At 46.2% G+C, this 13,384-nt stretch overlaps 1 protein-coding gene across 1 annotated transcript; it reads left to right on the top strand.

The window, feature by feature from the left end:
* The first annotated feature begins 629 nt into the window (after window positions 1-629).
* Window positions 630-11,123, top strand: LOC138252701 (zinc finger protein 619-like). The gene is made up of 2 exons (XM_069205760.1): window positions 630-725; window positions 3,003-11,123. Exons 1-2 carry the CDS (start codon window positions 717-719, stop codon window positions 3,780-3,782), a joined length of 789 nt encoding a protein of 262 aa, XP_069061861.1. The 5' UTR covers window positions 630-716; the 3' UTR covers window positions 3,783-11,123.
* Window positions 11,124-13,384: the final 2,261 nt, after the last annotated feature.

The following is a 13,384-nucleotide window of genomic DNA, read 5'->3' as shown; positions in this document are numbered from 1 at the left end:
TTGTGTATATTTGCTATCCCCATACTGAGGGTACACTCTGAGATACTTTGGCATATTGTCATAAAAATAAAGTACCTTTATTTTTAGTATAACTGTGTATTGTGTTTTCTTATGATATTGTGCATATGACACTAAGTGGTACTGTAGTAGCTTCACTCGTCTCCTAGTTCAGCCTGAGCTGCTCTGCTAAGCTACCATTATCTATCAGCCTAAGCTGCTAGACACCCCTATACACTAATAAGGGATAACTGGGCCTGGTGCAAGGTGCAAGTACCCCTTGGTACTCACTACAAGCCAGTCCGGACTCCTACACTGTGTCCGCGGCTCTCACGTGGTGACTCTTACCACGGTATCACGGGGTGTTTGGGGGTGTCACGACGGATGTATAGGGGTGTCAGTGGGGTAAGTGGGGTGTCCCGGGAAAGGGATATTTCTGGGGGTGCGATGAGGGGTTTTTCTCTCAGGTGACGTCATAGGCCTCAGAGCTCCGCTTCCGCGCGCGCCTCTCGCTGCGGCGTCATCACGTCACCGGGGCGTCACGGCGCTGTCCGTCCTCTGTGTCTACAGGGCGCCTCTGCGCATGCGCCGCAGGTGCTCGCCGCTCCGCACACTGATTGGCTGGTGGGAGCCGGAAGCCGGAAGTGGGTGAAGGGCCCCCGGAGCAGCTCGGAGAGGAGCCCCAGCCCCGGTCTCAGCACCGGACGCCCCGCAGCAGGATGGCGCAGGTGGGTGCGAGGACCGGGCCCCGACCCCCGTTACCCGCAGCTCGGGGCCTCCTCGGTGTGAGCCCTGTGAAGGGGCGCGAACCCCGAGGCCTGAGGGGAGCTCTCCCCGCCCTCACTGCACGGTCTGCCACTGCACACACACAATCACTGCACCCTCGCTGCACGCCTGTCACTGTACTCTCTGTTACTGCACAGCCTCTCCGTGCACACTCGACACTCACTGCACACTCACTGCACTCACTGCATTCTGTTACTGAACACCCTCTCTGTGCACACTCGACACTCACTGCACTCTACCACTGCACATCCTGCCACTGCACACACACAATCACTGCACCCTACCACTGCACATCCTGTCACTGTACACTCACTGCACATCCTGTCACTGCACACTCACTGCACGGTCTGCCACTGCACACACACAATCACTGCACTCTACCACTGCACATCCTGTCACTGTACACTCACTGCATTCTGTTACTGCACACCCTCTCTGTGCACACTCGACACTCACTGCACACCTCTCACTGCACACACACAATCACTGCACCCTCGCTGCACGCCTGTCACTGTACTCTCTGCACTCTGTTACTGCACACCGTCTCCGTGCACACTCGACACTCACTGCACACTCACTGCACACCTCTCACTGCACACACACAATCACTGCACAATTACTGCGCTCACTCTACTCTCTCACTCCACTCTCACTGCACTCTACCACTGCACATCCTGTCACTGTACACTCACTGCATTCTGTTACTGCACACCCTCTCTGTGCACACTCGACACTCACTGCACACCTCTCACTGCACACACACAATCACTGCACTCTACCACTGCACGCCTGTCACTGTACTCTCTGCACTCTGTTACTGCACACCGTCTCCGTGCACACTCGACACTCACTGCACACTCACTGCACACCTCTCACTGCACACACACAATCACTGCACTCTACCACTGCACATCCTGTCACTGCACTCACTCTACTCTCTCACTGCACACTCACTGCACATCCTGTCACTGTACACTCAGTGCACTCTCTGCACCCCCTCACTGAACACTCACTGCACACCTCTCACTGCGCTCACTCTACTCTCTCACTGCACACTCACTGCACGCTCTCACTCTGCTCTCTCGCTCTCTTCTGTCTCTGCCACTGTTTAACGGCTCCTTGGCAGGGGCTGGAGTCCGTCAGGTGGCCTCAGAGCACCTCTTTGTTGTCCTTCATGTGTCTCACCCCGAGAGTCCGTCCTTCCGTAACAAGGGGCAGCTAGACTTCCCGAGGACTGTCTCTCCGTTTCTATATTTTACCCCACTCTGATCTTTCGTCATTACACAATGGACCGCTCTTCTCACCCAACGACCCAGATTTTATTTGATATTTGGAGTTAACATTGGCCAGCAGTCCAGGGCAATATTTCTGCAAGATACCAGGTGTTTACCCTGATGAGGGTTAGAACTGAAGTGTCCCTGATCATTACAGGTGATAACTTCATTAATACTAAACACGAAACGGACACCGGCTTCTAAATCTACCTGGGCCTTGTGATCGCCCCGGTAATATTAAACACAACACGTAAGCTGACGTGGAAATCTACCTTCACCAGGGTATCGCCTCAGTAATATAAAACACAACACATGAACTGGAATGTAAATCTGCCCGGGTGATCATCTCTGTAATATTAAACGCAACCTGTAAACTGGGTTGTAAATCTACCCGGGCCAGGCGATCACTGCATTAATATTAAACACAGCACGTTAACCGGATGTAAATCTACCCGGGCCAGGCGATCTCTCGCACTTTAGGGATCCAGTGCACATCGGACATTGTTATTCACTAATACAGACCCAAAGAACAATTTTCAGAATGTGGGCAGCTGTAGGCGGAGAGCTGCTCATCATCGCTTGTAGTTGTATCACTCCGTCCATTCTTGCAAAGCTGTAATAAGGCGGAAGAAATGTCTCACTCTCAGGTGTGAAGAAAGCCTGCATTGTCTCCAATGCTGTAGATGTGTTCTTGCTCTTGATTGTGGGTGGATAAACATCTGGTAATTTGCGTTTCGTTCGTCTCCTTTCTACCAGTCGCACCATAATCAGTATATTGTTTCTGCTTCAAATGTCGCAGAATCATCTTACGGGGGGAGAGGGTTGCATTTCTATAATCAATAATAAAGTCTGTGTTCACTTAACTGTTCACTCTTGTAGATGATACGTGTCAATGTTTTTAAATCGGTCAATAACACCCAATTTTTTTTTTATTACTTTTTGCAGAGTGGGCCTTTCAATGGTTGTGAGGTCCGTCATTGTAGCGCTCGAAGTAAAACAAAGCAGACCATGGTTGAACCAGTAGAAGAGATTGTGCAGAAGACCAGGCCCCCTCACACATACCCTCAGCATGGACGCCAGAGACCAGCGCTGGAAGAAATCTCCTACATATGTGGTGAATGTGGGAGGAGCTTTGCGGGACACTCATGTTTTGCTGAGCATCAGAAGAGCCACAAAGAGAAGATCTATAAATGTGTTGAGTGCAGACAGACATATAATCATGAAACAGCCCTGCTTCGGCACCTGCAAAGCCACACTGTGCCAGAACCCTTCCAGTGCACGGAATGTCGCCAGTGTTTTGGGAAGAACTCTGACCTGCTCCAGCATCAGCAAAGCCACCAGGTTGTGACTCCATGCCAATGCACTGAGTTACCTTTGAGCCAAGCGGAGTCGGCGCCGTATCAGTGGAAGCAGAGTGGCGAGGCGCTTGAACTGTCTCCAGGGGGTGAGAGACCTCCGAGGGCTCAGGAAGAGAGAAGCCACAAGTCTACTCTCTGTGCCGGGAGCCCCAGTGACGCTTGGCATCTGCACCAGCACCAAAGGACTGACACAGCTCGGACCCACATGCACTGTCCCCCCGGGCAGCAGCGTTTCCACGACAGAGCTGGAGTAGAGCTGCACCCCTGCCCTCACTGCAAGTCCAGCTTCCGCTTGAAAGGCAGCCTGGCGCTGCACATGAAAATCCACCGAAACCAGCGCAACCCCGATCAGCATCTCGGAAGCTGAATGAAGAGGGCAAGGGGAGAAGCGATGTAGGGGGGGCCTGGGGGACAGCAGCTGCCTCTACCTGCATTGACTAAACCACTCACAGCCCAGCCCGTGGTCACCACGCTGATTCCTAAAGGTTGCTGCTGTCGGTAAAGGTGTTGGAGACTTCATGAAGGCACCATATGCAGCAATCATTCCTTGTGCCCTCCACAGCGAGGCTGCTTGAGTTTAAGGCGCTGCCGCATATTTCGTGTGAAGCAACTAATGTAAGTGCCACCAAGGTGGCCAAAGCTCTTCAAGTATAAACCATTGGAGACAGAGGCCATGGATGAGCAGTGTCCACATTCAGAGCAGCAGGACCTGGTCCCTGTGGTACTCAGCGAAGGGACAGTGCGAGGAGCAGCTGGCCCGGGGCTTGCGGTATCCCTGGGCACACAGTCCTGATCTTTTGTAGGTACAACCAGGGTTGTGGCAGAAACACCCCCTTCAAAGAGTGCAATGCCTAGGAGCCTGAGAAGAATGAGTGCAGAGGCCCGGGCAGTACACGTTACATAGTTTAAACCTCATTTGTACAAACCGAGGATTCATACCGATGCGCTGAACGTGGCACTCGCGCAGGGTGCACGTAAATCCAGGAAGCAGAACTTAAGAGGCGTGTAGGGTGCTTTGGAGACCGATGAATGTCCTTTGCAGCGTGTATGTTTGCACCTGGTGAGTTCAGACACTGCCTTGCCAGCCACATGGAGGGATTTATAGAAGCCCCAGTTTAGCATTAGCAGCCTGGCCGGGTCTAGCAGTGAGAATGGCATGTGTATCTAGAGGGTGGCAGCAAAGTTTGAATGAGTCAGGTGTGTGCTGTGTGACCTTAATTACAAGGATGTAACAGTATTGATCTGAGTGCTGCATGTGGGACAGAAATGGTGAACGCGTGTTGTGTGAGCCGTTCAAGACTGCGGTGAAGCATCCACATAAGGATGTGCCACGACCTCACTTTAATGAAGAATCCAGCAGCGTACAAAAGAACTGGATACGTTTTATGATGTTAAATATTGGACCTCGCAGCGATATCCTGGCTGTAAGGTGGCATAGTACTGCGGTAAAAGCAGTGGCTGCGGCGGAAGGGTGGGACATGGTCTAGGGTGATGGCGAAGCTGGGTTTCAGTTTTTGTGGAGTTGGCCATGTAAGAGCAGATGACCACCTGATTGCTGCTAGACGTTGATTCTGGGTTGAGTTCATGGTATTGCCAGGTGAGTTTTGTTTTCTTTGCTGTTTGTACTTTGACAGGCTTTTGCCCACTTAGTAGTTCTTGGTTGCTGTCAGTCAGAGTAGGGTTGGAATTTGAGTCTGGCACGGATAGTTCCAGATGATGGGAACCCTTGGGGGGTGGAGGGGGGGTTTGTGTGAGTTTCTTCTGATTCTTTCCATAAACACTTCTGTTGTTGGTGTCAAACAAAGCCAGGGCTTCGTGCTCTGCAGAGTGTTGCATGTTAGGCTGAGGGGATAACAGATGTTGTGGTGGCAGGCTGAATGCCAGAGGGTCGTGGTGGGCCCGGGGTGCGGCACCTTCTGAACCTGGACTGGAGGGTCAGAAATAAGCACTAAGTACACGGTTGGTGCAAGATGTTTCTCAGCTTCCTTGTTATATGTTGTCAGCAGGAGTTTATGTAATTTATTTATATGTGTAGTTTATGTACGGAGTAAGAGAATGCGCATTGACTGTATCGGCGCTTTCTGGTACTGGGTATACTGCGGTAGTAGCAGCACACGGGGCCTTCGAGTTTGCAAAGAATTGCTTGGCATACATTGGGGTGATGGTGGTCTCCGGGCACCAGCATATGCAATAATCTCACAGTGCTTGACAGTCGCGTGTAATAGGCTCTCGACAAGCACTGCGAGTCAAGTTTGTCACCTCTTTAAGAGTTGTGCCTCTAGAAAGACTATTTAAAAACACATTCCTTTTAAAGCGGTTTCTTTCCATAGCTTTCCATCCACAGGTTGCAGCTGGTTCAAACAAACTCCACCTGCTACCTTCCCTTTAAAGCCCTACGTGAAAAATTGACCTTGAAATAAACCTGCTTTTTCTTTCCCTTATTTATTTGAAATGCACCTCTGCTTCCCTTCTAGATGCCTCTTCTGTATATAAACTGTTGTAAATCTCATGCCTGTACGTCTTCATTTTTTGAAACCATATCCCTGCAACCTAACAATATCTATCAGTTACAGCAACCATCTGCTTCCTACATAATCCCCACCAAAGTTCATACATACCTCAGTCCTTAATGTACTGCAGAGAAACTGGAGTAAATGTATCTGATGGTTTCAAGGAGTATGAGTCCGGGTGGACTGACCGCTAACTGCAGTCCCACTTCATCAGGGGTAGTAAGTGCTCTATAAGTGCGATTACATGTGGGAGATCCTGTCAGCCAGGAGTGCAGAGCTGAAACAAAGAAAAACCCAAGAATTGAGGGACATTTACTGTTCGAAGTGCACAGAGCGCCAGACAAAGTTGCAAAAGTTGGGCCCGCAGCCGTGATGAGCTCAACGTCTTCCCAAAAATGGACTTTCGCTAAATCGCTTGGATTCTAGATGGAAAACTCTGTGATCCTTTACACATGCATAAACACTGAAGGACCTGTGTGTCAGGAATCTGGATACTTCCAGGGCAAACTGTCGGGTAAACTAGCGGATTTCACGACAGGGCGACGACGTGAGGTTCTTGCTCTACGCAGAGACAAAAGCTTTCTCAAGAAGAGGTTTCATATAAACACCAAAATACCTGCAAGCTTGGTGGGAAGCAGCACAGAAAACGTTGCAAGGTAAACCATCAAGAGAACGCACGTACAAGCAGAGCTACGATACAAAAACTATCTCATATCATAGTTTGTCTGCTCATTGGAAGTGAAAACTCTGAGGTGAAAAAGATCTTACATGAATGCAAGGAGCAGATGAAGGCTCCCAGCAGGTCCTGTGGGGGAAGGGGTGCTGGGTGGTTCTCTGTGCCAAAGGCACTTACCTTAGAGTCTAACTGGCCCCCTTGGAAACAATGAAAAGCAGGAAAATATGAACCACAAGGAAAAAAGAACCATGGATGGAACACAGAAACGTGAACTGGGCTTCGGGAAACTCTGGACTGGAATAAAGATCGGGATCAGAACTGGAAAACATAAAACTGAATATACTGAAAACTTACACCCTAACTATGAAAGGAGAGGAATATGCAGGCAGAACAGGAATACAGGACAAGGAATCTGTATAGATAAGACAGGTAGATGTGTGCAGTCAGAGCTAGGGTCAAAGGAACCGGAGAGGCAGGGTAAACAAGAGACAGGCAACAGGGACAACTAACTTATCAGAACAGGAACATAGAAGCAAACAACATTGGAAGCTGAAAGCAGAGGGAAGCCTGAAATATAGTGGGAGGATCACGCAGAGAGCAAGGAGACCCAGCAGCAAAATCAGTTGCGAGCTGCAGCACTATGTGCTTACCATGCAGAAATAGGAGGGGGAAAAGGGAGGGGCACCGGTACATGAGAGAGCCAGATGCAAGCAATCTACCAGAAAACAGGGAACCCCCAACTAAGGGAAGCCAGAACTGGGACTTGGAAAGGGGAAGACCAGGGAAACCAGCAAACACAGGAAAGCCAGGAATGGATTACAGGTGAAAGCCAAGGGAGGGAAAGTTCCAGAACGCAACTGAAAGAGGTCAGAAAGGGAATGGGATCTAGTAATCAAGGTAGAAAGTAGAACACCACCACAAGGGTGTGATTTGAGAAGGGTTTAGAGATGGAAAACACTACAGGTACCATGATGCATCAAGATGGTACTGTGGAATCCTGGACTGGAATACAAAGTGTATCTGACAATGTAAGGTGTAGAAGTGTATAACGTCATATTCAAGGATAAAGGCAAGACTCCAGAGGGTCTTCATGACCACCACCTGGTAGCTGGATGGTTAAATCCGAACACTACGCTAAGTATCTTCTGCATCCAGATGGAAACTCTGTAAACATTACATGTACACAAACAGGTCACTGAAATAATCTATGCTTAGTATCATGGATTCTAGATGGAAACAAAACATTTACTTGTGCACAAACAGGTCACTAAAATGATGTGTGTGGGAGGGTGAGGATAAGCCTGGCTACCGAGTTCTGGATGGTCCGTAGTCTTCTAGTGAGTTGCTTGGTGATCCTGGCATAGAGGGTGTTCCCATAGTCCAACTTGCTGGTGACTGGGGCACAAGTGAGTTTATCTAGTGTTGCTCGGAAGCCATTTGAAGGTGTTTTTCAGCATCTTTGAGGGGTGGAAGCAGGACACGGTGACGTTGTTGACTTGTGCAGTAATGTACAGTTTGTTGATGATAATTCTGGGGTTCCTGGTGTTGGGTGTGGGTCAGAGTTCAGCTGGCCACCAGTTTGAGCCCATGGTGAGGTGGTGGTGTTGAAGTTCACTACTTCTGTCTTGTCTGTGTTGAGCTTGAGGCAGTTGATCTTGTAGCTGGTGGGGAAGGCAGTAGTGATGTCCGATGCTAAGTATGGGTTTAGCCATGATTCTGTGAGAGAGAGCTGGCCTGGAGTGTAGTCATTCAATAGGTTCCATATCTCCATGACGTATTTGGTGAGCGAGCAGGTGTTGGGGAAAAGTGTTTGGTCTGCGTGAGCAGGTGGCTGGTTTGTGAGAGTGAGTGGGGTGCTGTAGGTGTGGGAGTGGTGGGTCTTTGGTGTGGGAGAGAGCAAGAGAACTCGCAGGAGGGGCAAGCCCGCGCTCCTTCCATGTTGTTTTGTAACACGCAGGAGGCGGTGGCTGGGGTTAAGAGTACAGAGGGGTGCCACAGGATATCAGTAGTTGGGAGGAGGAATCAGGGTTCCTGGTGCTGGGTGCCATCATTACATAGGTCCTGAGAAGAGGTTGGAGCTCAGGGTGTCGCAGGAGGGAAATCATTGAAATTACCTCCTGTACAGGTGGATGATGGGAGATGCAATGATGTCACTTGGTGTGCAGATGGGAGGGAAGCCAGTTATGTCCTTTCCTGTGCAGATAAATGATGGGAATTCCAGTGATGTCACTTCCTGTGGAGATGGACAATGGGAACATTATTGAATTATCTGATCAAAAACAGGACTGTAAGGTGCCAATCTCTACTCCAGCTTCAACTTCCACATTTTAGGAAGACATATACCCTCCAACATATTCTCACTTACTAATGATTTGGAATGGACTTCTATTTCACATTAGACTTGCTCCCTCTTTGTAAGTGTTCAAGACTCACCTTAAATCAAATTTGTATTTAGTGCAAGTCTCTCCTTTCTCATGACGTATTATCCTTCCCCTTCCACACACTTATTATACAATCGTCTGCAGACAAACTTTAAGTACATCCATGGTAGATGACCTGTATTCACTCTCAGAATGTACTCTTTTAGCTCCCACAAAGTTGCTACCAAGCATTTGTCTGCAATTGTCTTGTTATACACTTACCTGCTTGCTCTATGGTACCGCAGGCCTTGTTTATGCTAAATTTCTAAAATTACGCCACTGTGTAAATTGTGCGGCATTCACAGTAAAAAATCTATCACAAATGGCACAGTTTGCCGCAATTCAGGGTATAAATTTACCACATGCACCGATATGACAGAACACAAGCGGCTGTTTAAAGTAACAGAACATTTCACGCTAAAATACAGCTTGAAATGACGGATTTGCATGTTGTATAATTATGTGTAATACTTTTAAATTAACACATGAATAAACATCACACATAAATGGTTTCTGCAATGTTCACATCAACAGCTCTCTACATTGTGTTCAACTAATCAAAAACATACATAATAAGTTATTTAGAATGAATCACCAGATGAGGTCCCAGAGCGGGGGAAATCCCCTTCAACTGGAGATACCACCTGCAAAGTATAGAACCGTTCATAGAGGTCTGTGTGGAGAAAACACAGACTCCGGTGGATCTTGAACAGTAGTCACTCAGAGATTCCTCCAGGCTTGGTCATATTAACCGAGTATCTTGTTGGAAATGGTAATGTTTTGTATTGTCTTCGATTGTAATCAGTTGTTTGTGTAGTTTAAATACATTGTTGAAGTCCTTATTTAACAAGTCACACACAACTAGAGTGCTTATAATTCAAAAAACTTGTGAAAATAATACATAATCAGGCACTGGATTGACATTATCTGGTGCTGATGTGATATTAATATTTTGAATTTAGGATAATTGGGAGATTTCCCTTCTGTGTTGTTATATTGATCTCTCACCCCTAAGCCTTACAGGAACAAACCCTGCCATGTAGATAACGACGTGCAAAGCAATGTCCCAGTGCATGCAGTAGTACTCGTAAAAGATAAAGACTTGTCTAGTCCAGTCTTCCAGAGATAAAGTATCGGAGGGGGCAAAGCATCAAGCTGGAATCATGGCTGCCACCACCTCTGGTGAGCGCTCAGGTGGCAGGTATGGGTGATATGCCTCTTGGTCCATTTAGGTTAAAAAAACAAAAACGATGGGAGGCATCCTATGCAAAGCTACATTTCTCATATATTGTAATAAGCTTACAGAAGCTCCATACTGCGGCTGGCGGTAGTTGTAACTAACAGTTCCAGGATTGGAATTTCCTTTTGATTCTATGCAAACCTACTAACTTGCATGTTTAAGGTTTTTCACCAGCTCTTTTTCATCATTTCCCATACTGAGAAAGGTTGGAAATTTGCTCCTGTCAAGGTTCAGAAGTAACATTTCTTCCAGTGTTGGGGGAAAAAAGTGCTTAAAGGGAATATGAACTTGTAAACGCTCAACAGATTTTTTTATGAGCAAATCTACTCATATATATATTTGTTCAGAGTGCAATTATGATTTCCTGGTCTACTTCTGTAAATTCTTGTGAATACATGGAATACGTGAGTCTGCACTAATGCAAAGATATATACCTTGGGTGCACTTTTGTGACATTCTTAACGAAGTAGGTCCCTGATTAGGTCTGGCATTAACCAAAACCTTTTTGCTTTTATTAAAAGTCTTTCCATAGGCTGGCTTTACCGTGAGTGACACCATTCTGTACTTTCACAAAGAGAATATTCGCACATAAAGTGGGTTTGTACAGTGCCAGGACCAAATGACAATGTGTGCTTTTTGAGACCAAAAGTTTTTTTTTTTTGTGCTAATATTTGTTACAATGGTGAACCAGCAGCTCTCACAACAATATAAGGTTACAAAATCCATGTCACAACAAGATACACATTGACAAAACCAAACAACTGACCACCAATGTCTGACCTATTGGCTTTGCCAACGCTTGTTTATATTCATGTTTCCCATAATCTTGTTGAAACTAGCTTCACTGACTTTCCATTATATTAAAAAAAAAAAAAAAAAAACTAGCATGCATCAACACATTTTTATTAATTGATGCTTCAGAGAAATGGTGCCTAAAATTTCACAGAAGTTTAGCAAAACTTGTTTTTTGTAGTTGCATTTTATATGAACATTTTATTTTGAAAGCAAACAATCATCATTCTTGCTTTGTAGCTTCTGCAAATATATGCATCTAATCAGAGAGCATTCTGGAAGCATATATGTCGTCTCATTCTGTTAAACTGTGTAAACGTGTACACATTCGTCAGGTTTGCTGCATCACTAGCCTCTGTCCAGGTGAGAGCTGCTGCTTTTGTACATTGTGCCTTTGATGCTCATCTCAACCTTCAAAGAATAGTTTCACAGGAAAGACGTGCCCAAGGCTGGACAAGTACTTTTCCGTATGCAATGCAGAGACACAATAGACATGCAAGCTGATATAGTTGTAGTCAGACAGGCGCCTTATGCACATGACCACCATTTCCCCATAAGATCCCCAAACCCTGGAGTGCACACCCCGCATGCCCGGTCTAGTGCCCACTTTGGGTATATCAGGCAAAGCTACGTGTTCTCTATTCTAGACCCAGTTTACAGTACAATTGAGTGGTGATGTGCATACGATTGTCAGCATTTACTCTGCATCCAAATACAAAAAAGCTAAACAATGGTGCACATCTTTTGAATTACTGCTTTACAAATAGTAACCAAGGATACTTTAAAGGAGAGGTTCTAAACCTTTTGTCAGCAGAGTCCAAAATTTAGAAGCGTGACCAAGCTGTAACACATCCTGGATATACAAAAAAGTATTGGGCCTACTTTTGAATACTTTCCTACAGAGTAGCCAGGAAGATGGTCATTATGCATAGTCTTATGCATGCCAAGACAGTGAAGCACTCATCTGACAAAATCTGTCACTTACATCTCATGTCTCTGTTACGCGGTCATCCAAGACTCTGCGTAGACATGCACACCAGTTTGGAGTGACCTAATCAGTGTGTTATTGTATGTATTCGGTGACATGCAAACCTCCTTATAGCTGCAGAAAACACTGGTTTGAAGCAGCCCTACATTCAGATTAGTCTCTACAACAATTTTGTTAAGTAGTGTGTTTTGCCTGGGCCTCAAGCGATCCCAGGGTTGGGGGAGGGTGGAGGGGAGGGGGGGTTGTGCCAGGCTTTGGCCAAAAGAAAAGAAGCATTACACAGATAACAGTGGTTTGTTTTAAGCAGAAACATGTTATTGTGTTTTTAAAAAGGCAACAGGCAACAGTAATTAACTGCAATGTTTAAATACATCTAGACATATTTAAACATTGCCATCTTTATAAAATAATTGTGAACAATTCTGAGGGGGGGGCAATGATTTTTATTTTTCAACTTGGGGGGGGGGGGCAGCATAAAAAAGTTTAGAGACCATTCTAGGCAGACATGCAGGCTGTGAACCCACCACCACCGTTCTTAGTCACCTGGTGCACCCAGCATTTCCTGGAAACAATGGTTTGATGGATTTGAAATGTATCTAGATGCCATATGGGCACTGCACTGGAAGGAAAAGAAATATCTTCTACTACATTCTTTGGGTTTTGAAGGAAGAGTGATTTTTAAACACATACCCAATCTGGTGCTAGTTGATGGAGAAGAGTTGGATACCTATCAATTAGTTGCCAGATTCGATGTCCAGCCCAGTTCGGCATACGTTTTTCAAACGTTCACAAATGCAAAATGAAGATGTGGATGCTTACATTAACTGTGTTCTCAATGTAACGTTGGAGAGTTCCATGACAAACTCGTAAGAGATCAGTTCGTTGGTCACTGCTTGGAAACACATATTCAACAAAAACTTTTGACTGTGGGTAATCCATCTTTGGAAGATGTCATAAAAGTAGCAAATAGTAAGGAACTAACACAGATATCGCTTAAAGAGCAATTAATGTAGTAACTTCAGGGCTGATGATTTGCAAACAAAACAGAGAAAAGTTCCTTTAAATGTACCAATATATGTTTTAGGTGTGGGAATGCATTACAAAGCAGGGAGGGCAGAGGCTGTCCTGCAAAGAATATTTCATGCAGAAAGTGTGGAAAAATTGGACACTACTAAAGTTTTCCAGTGCACACAAAGTAGACTACCTAAAGTAAGTAGTGTGGTAGATGATAATGAAGAAGCTAGGGATCAACTCATTTCCAAGAAATGATTCTGATAGTCACGGAAAGTAACATTGTTAGTGGGGCCCCAAGAGAATATGTGGATCCCTATGATGATATTGAT

The sequence above is a fragment of the Pleurodeles waltl genome, chromosome 1_2, assembly GCF_031143425.1.
Source record: "Pleurodeles waltl isolate 20211129_DDA chromosome 1_2, aPleWal1.hap1.20221129, whole genome shotgun sequence".
Lineage (NCBI taxonomy): Eukaryota > Metazoa > Chordata > Amphibia > Caudata > Salamandridae > Pleurodeles > Pleurodeles waltl.
The sequence above is the reverse complement of the archived record's forward strand: the minus strand, read 5'-3'. Positions and strand labels throughout refer to the sequence as shown.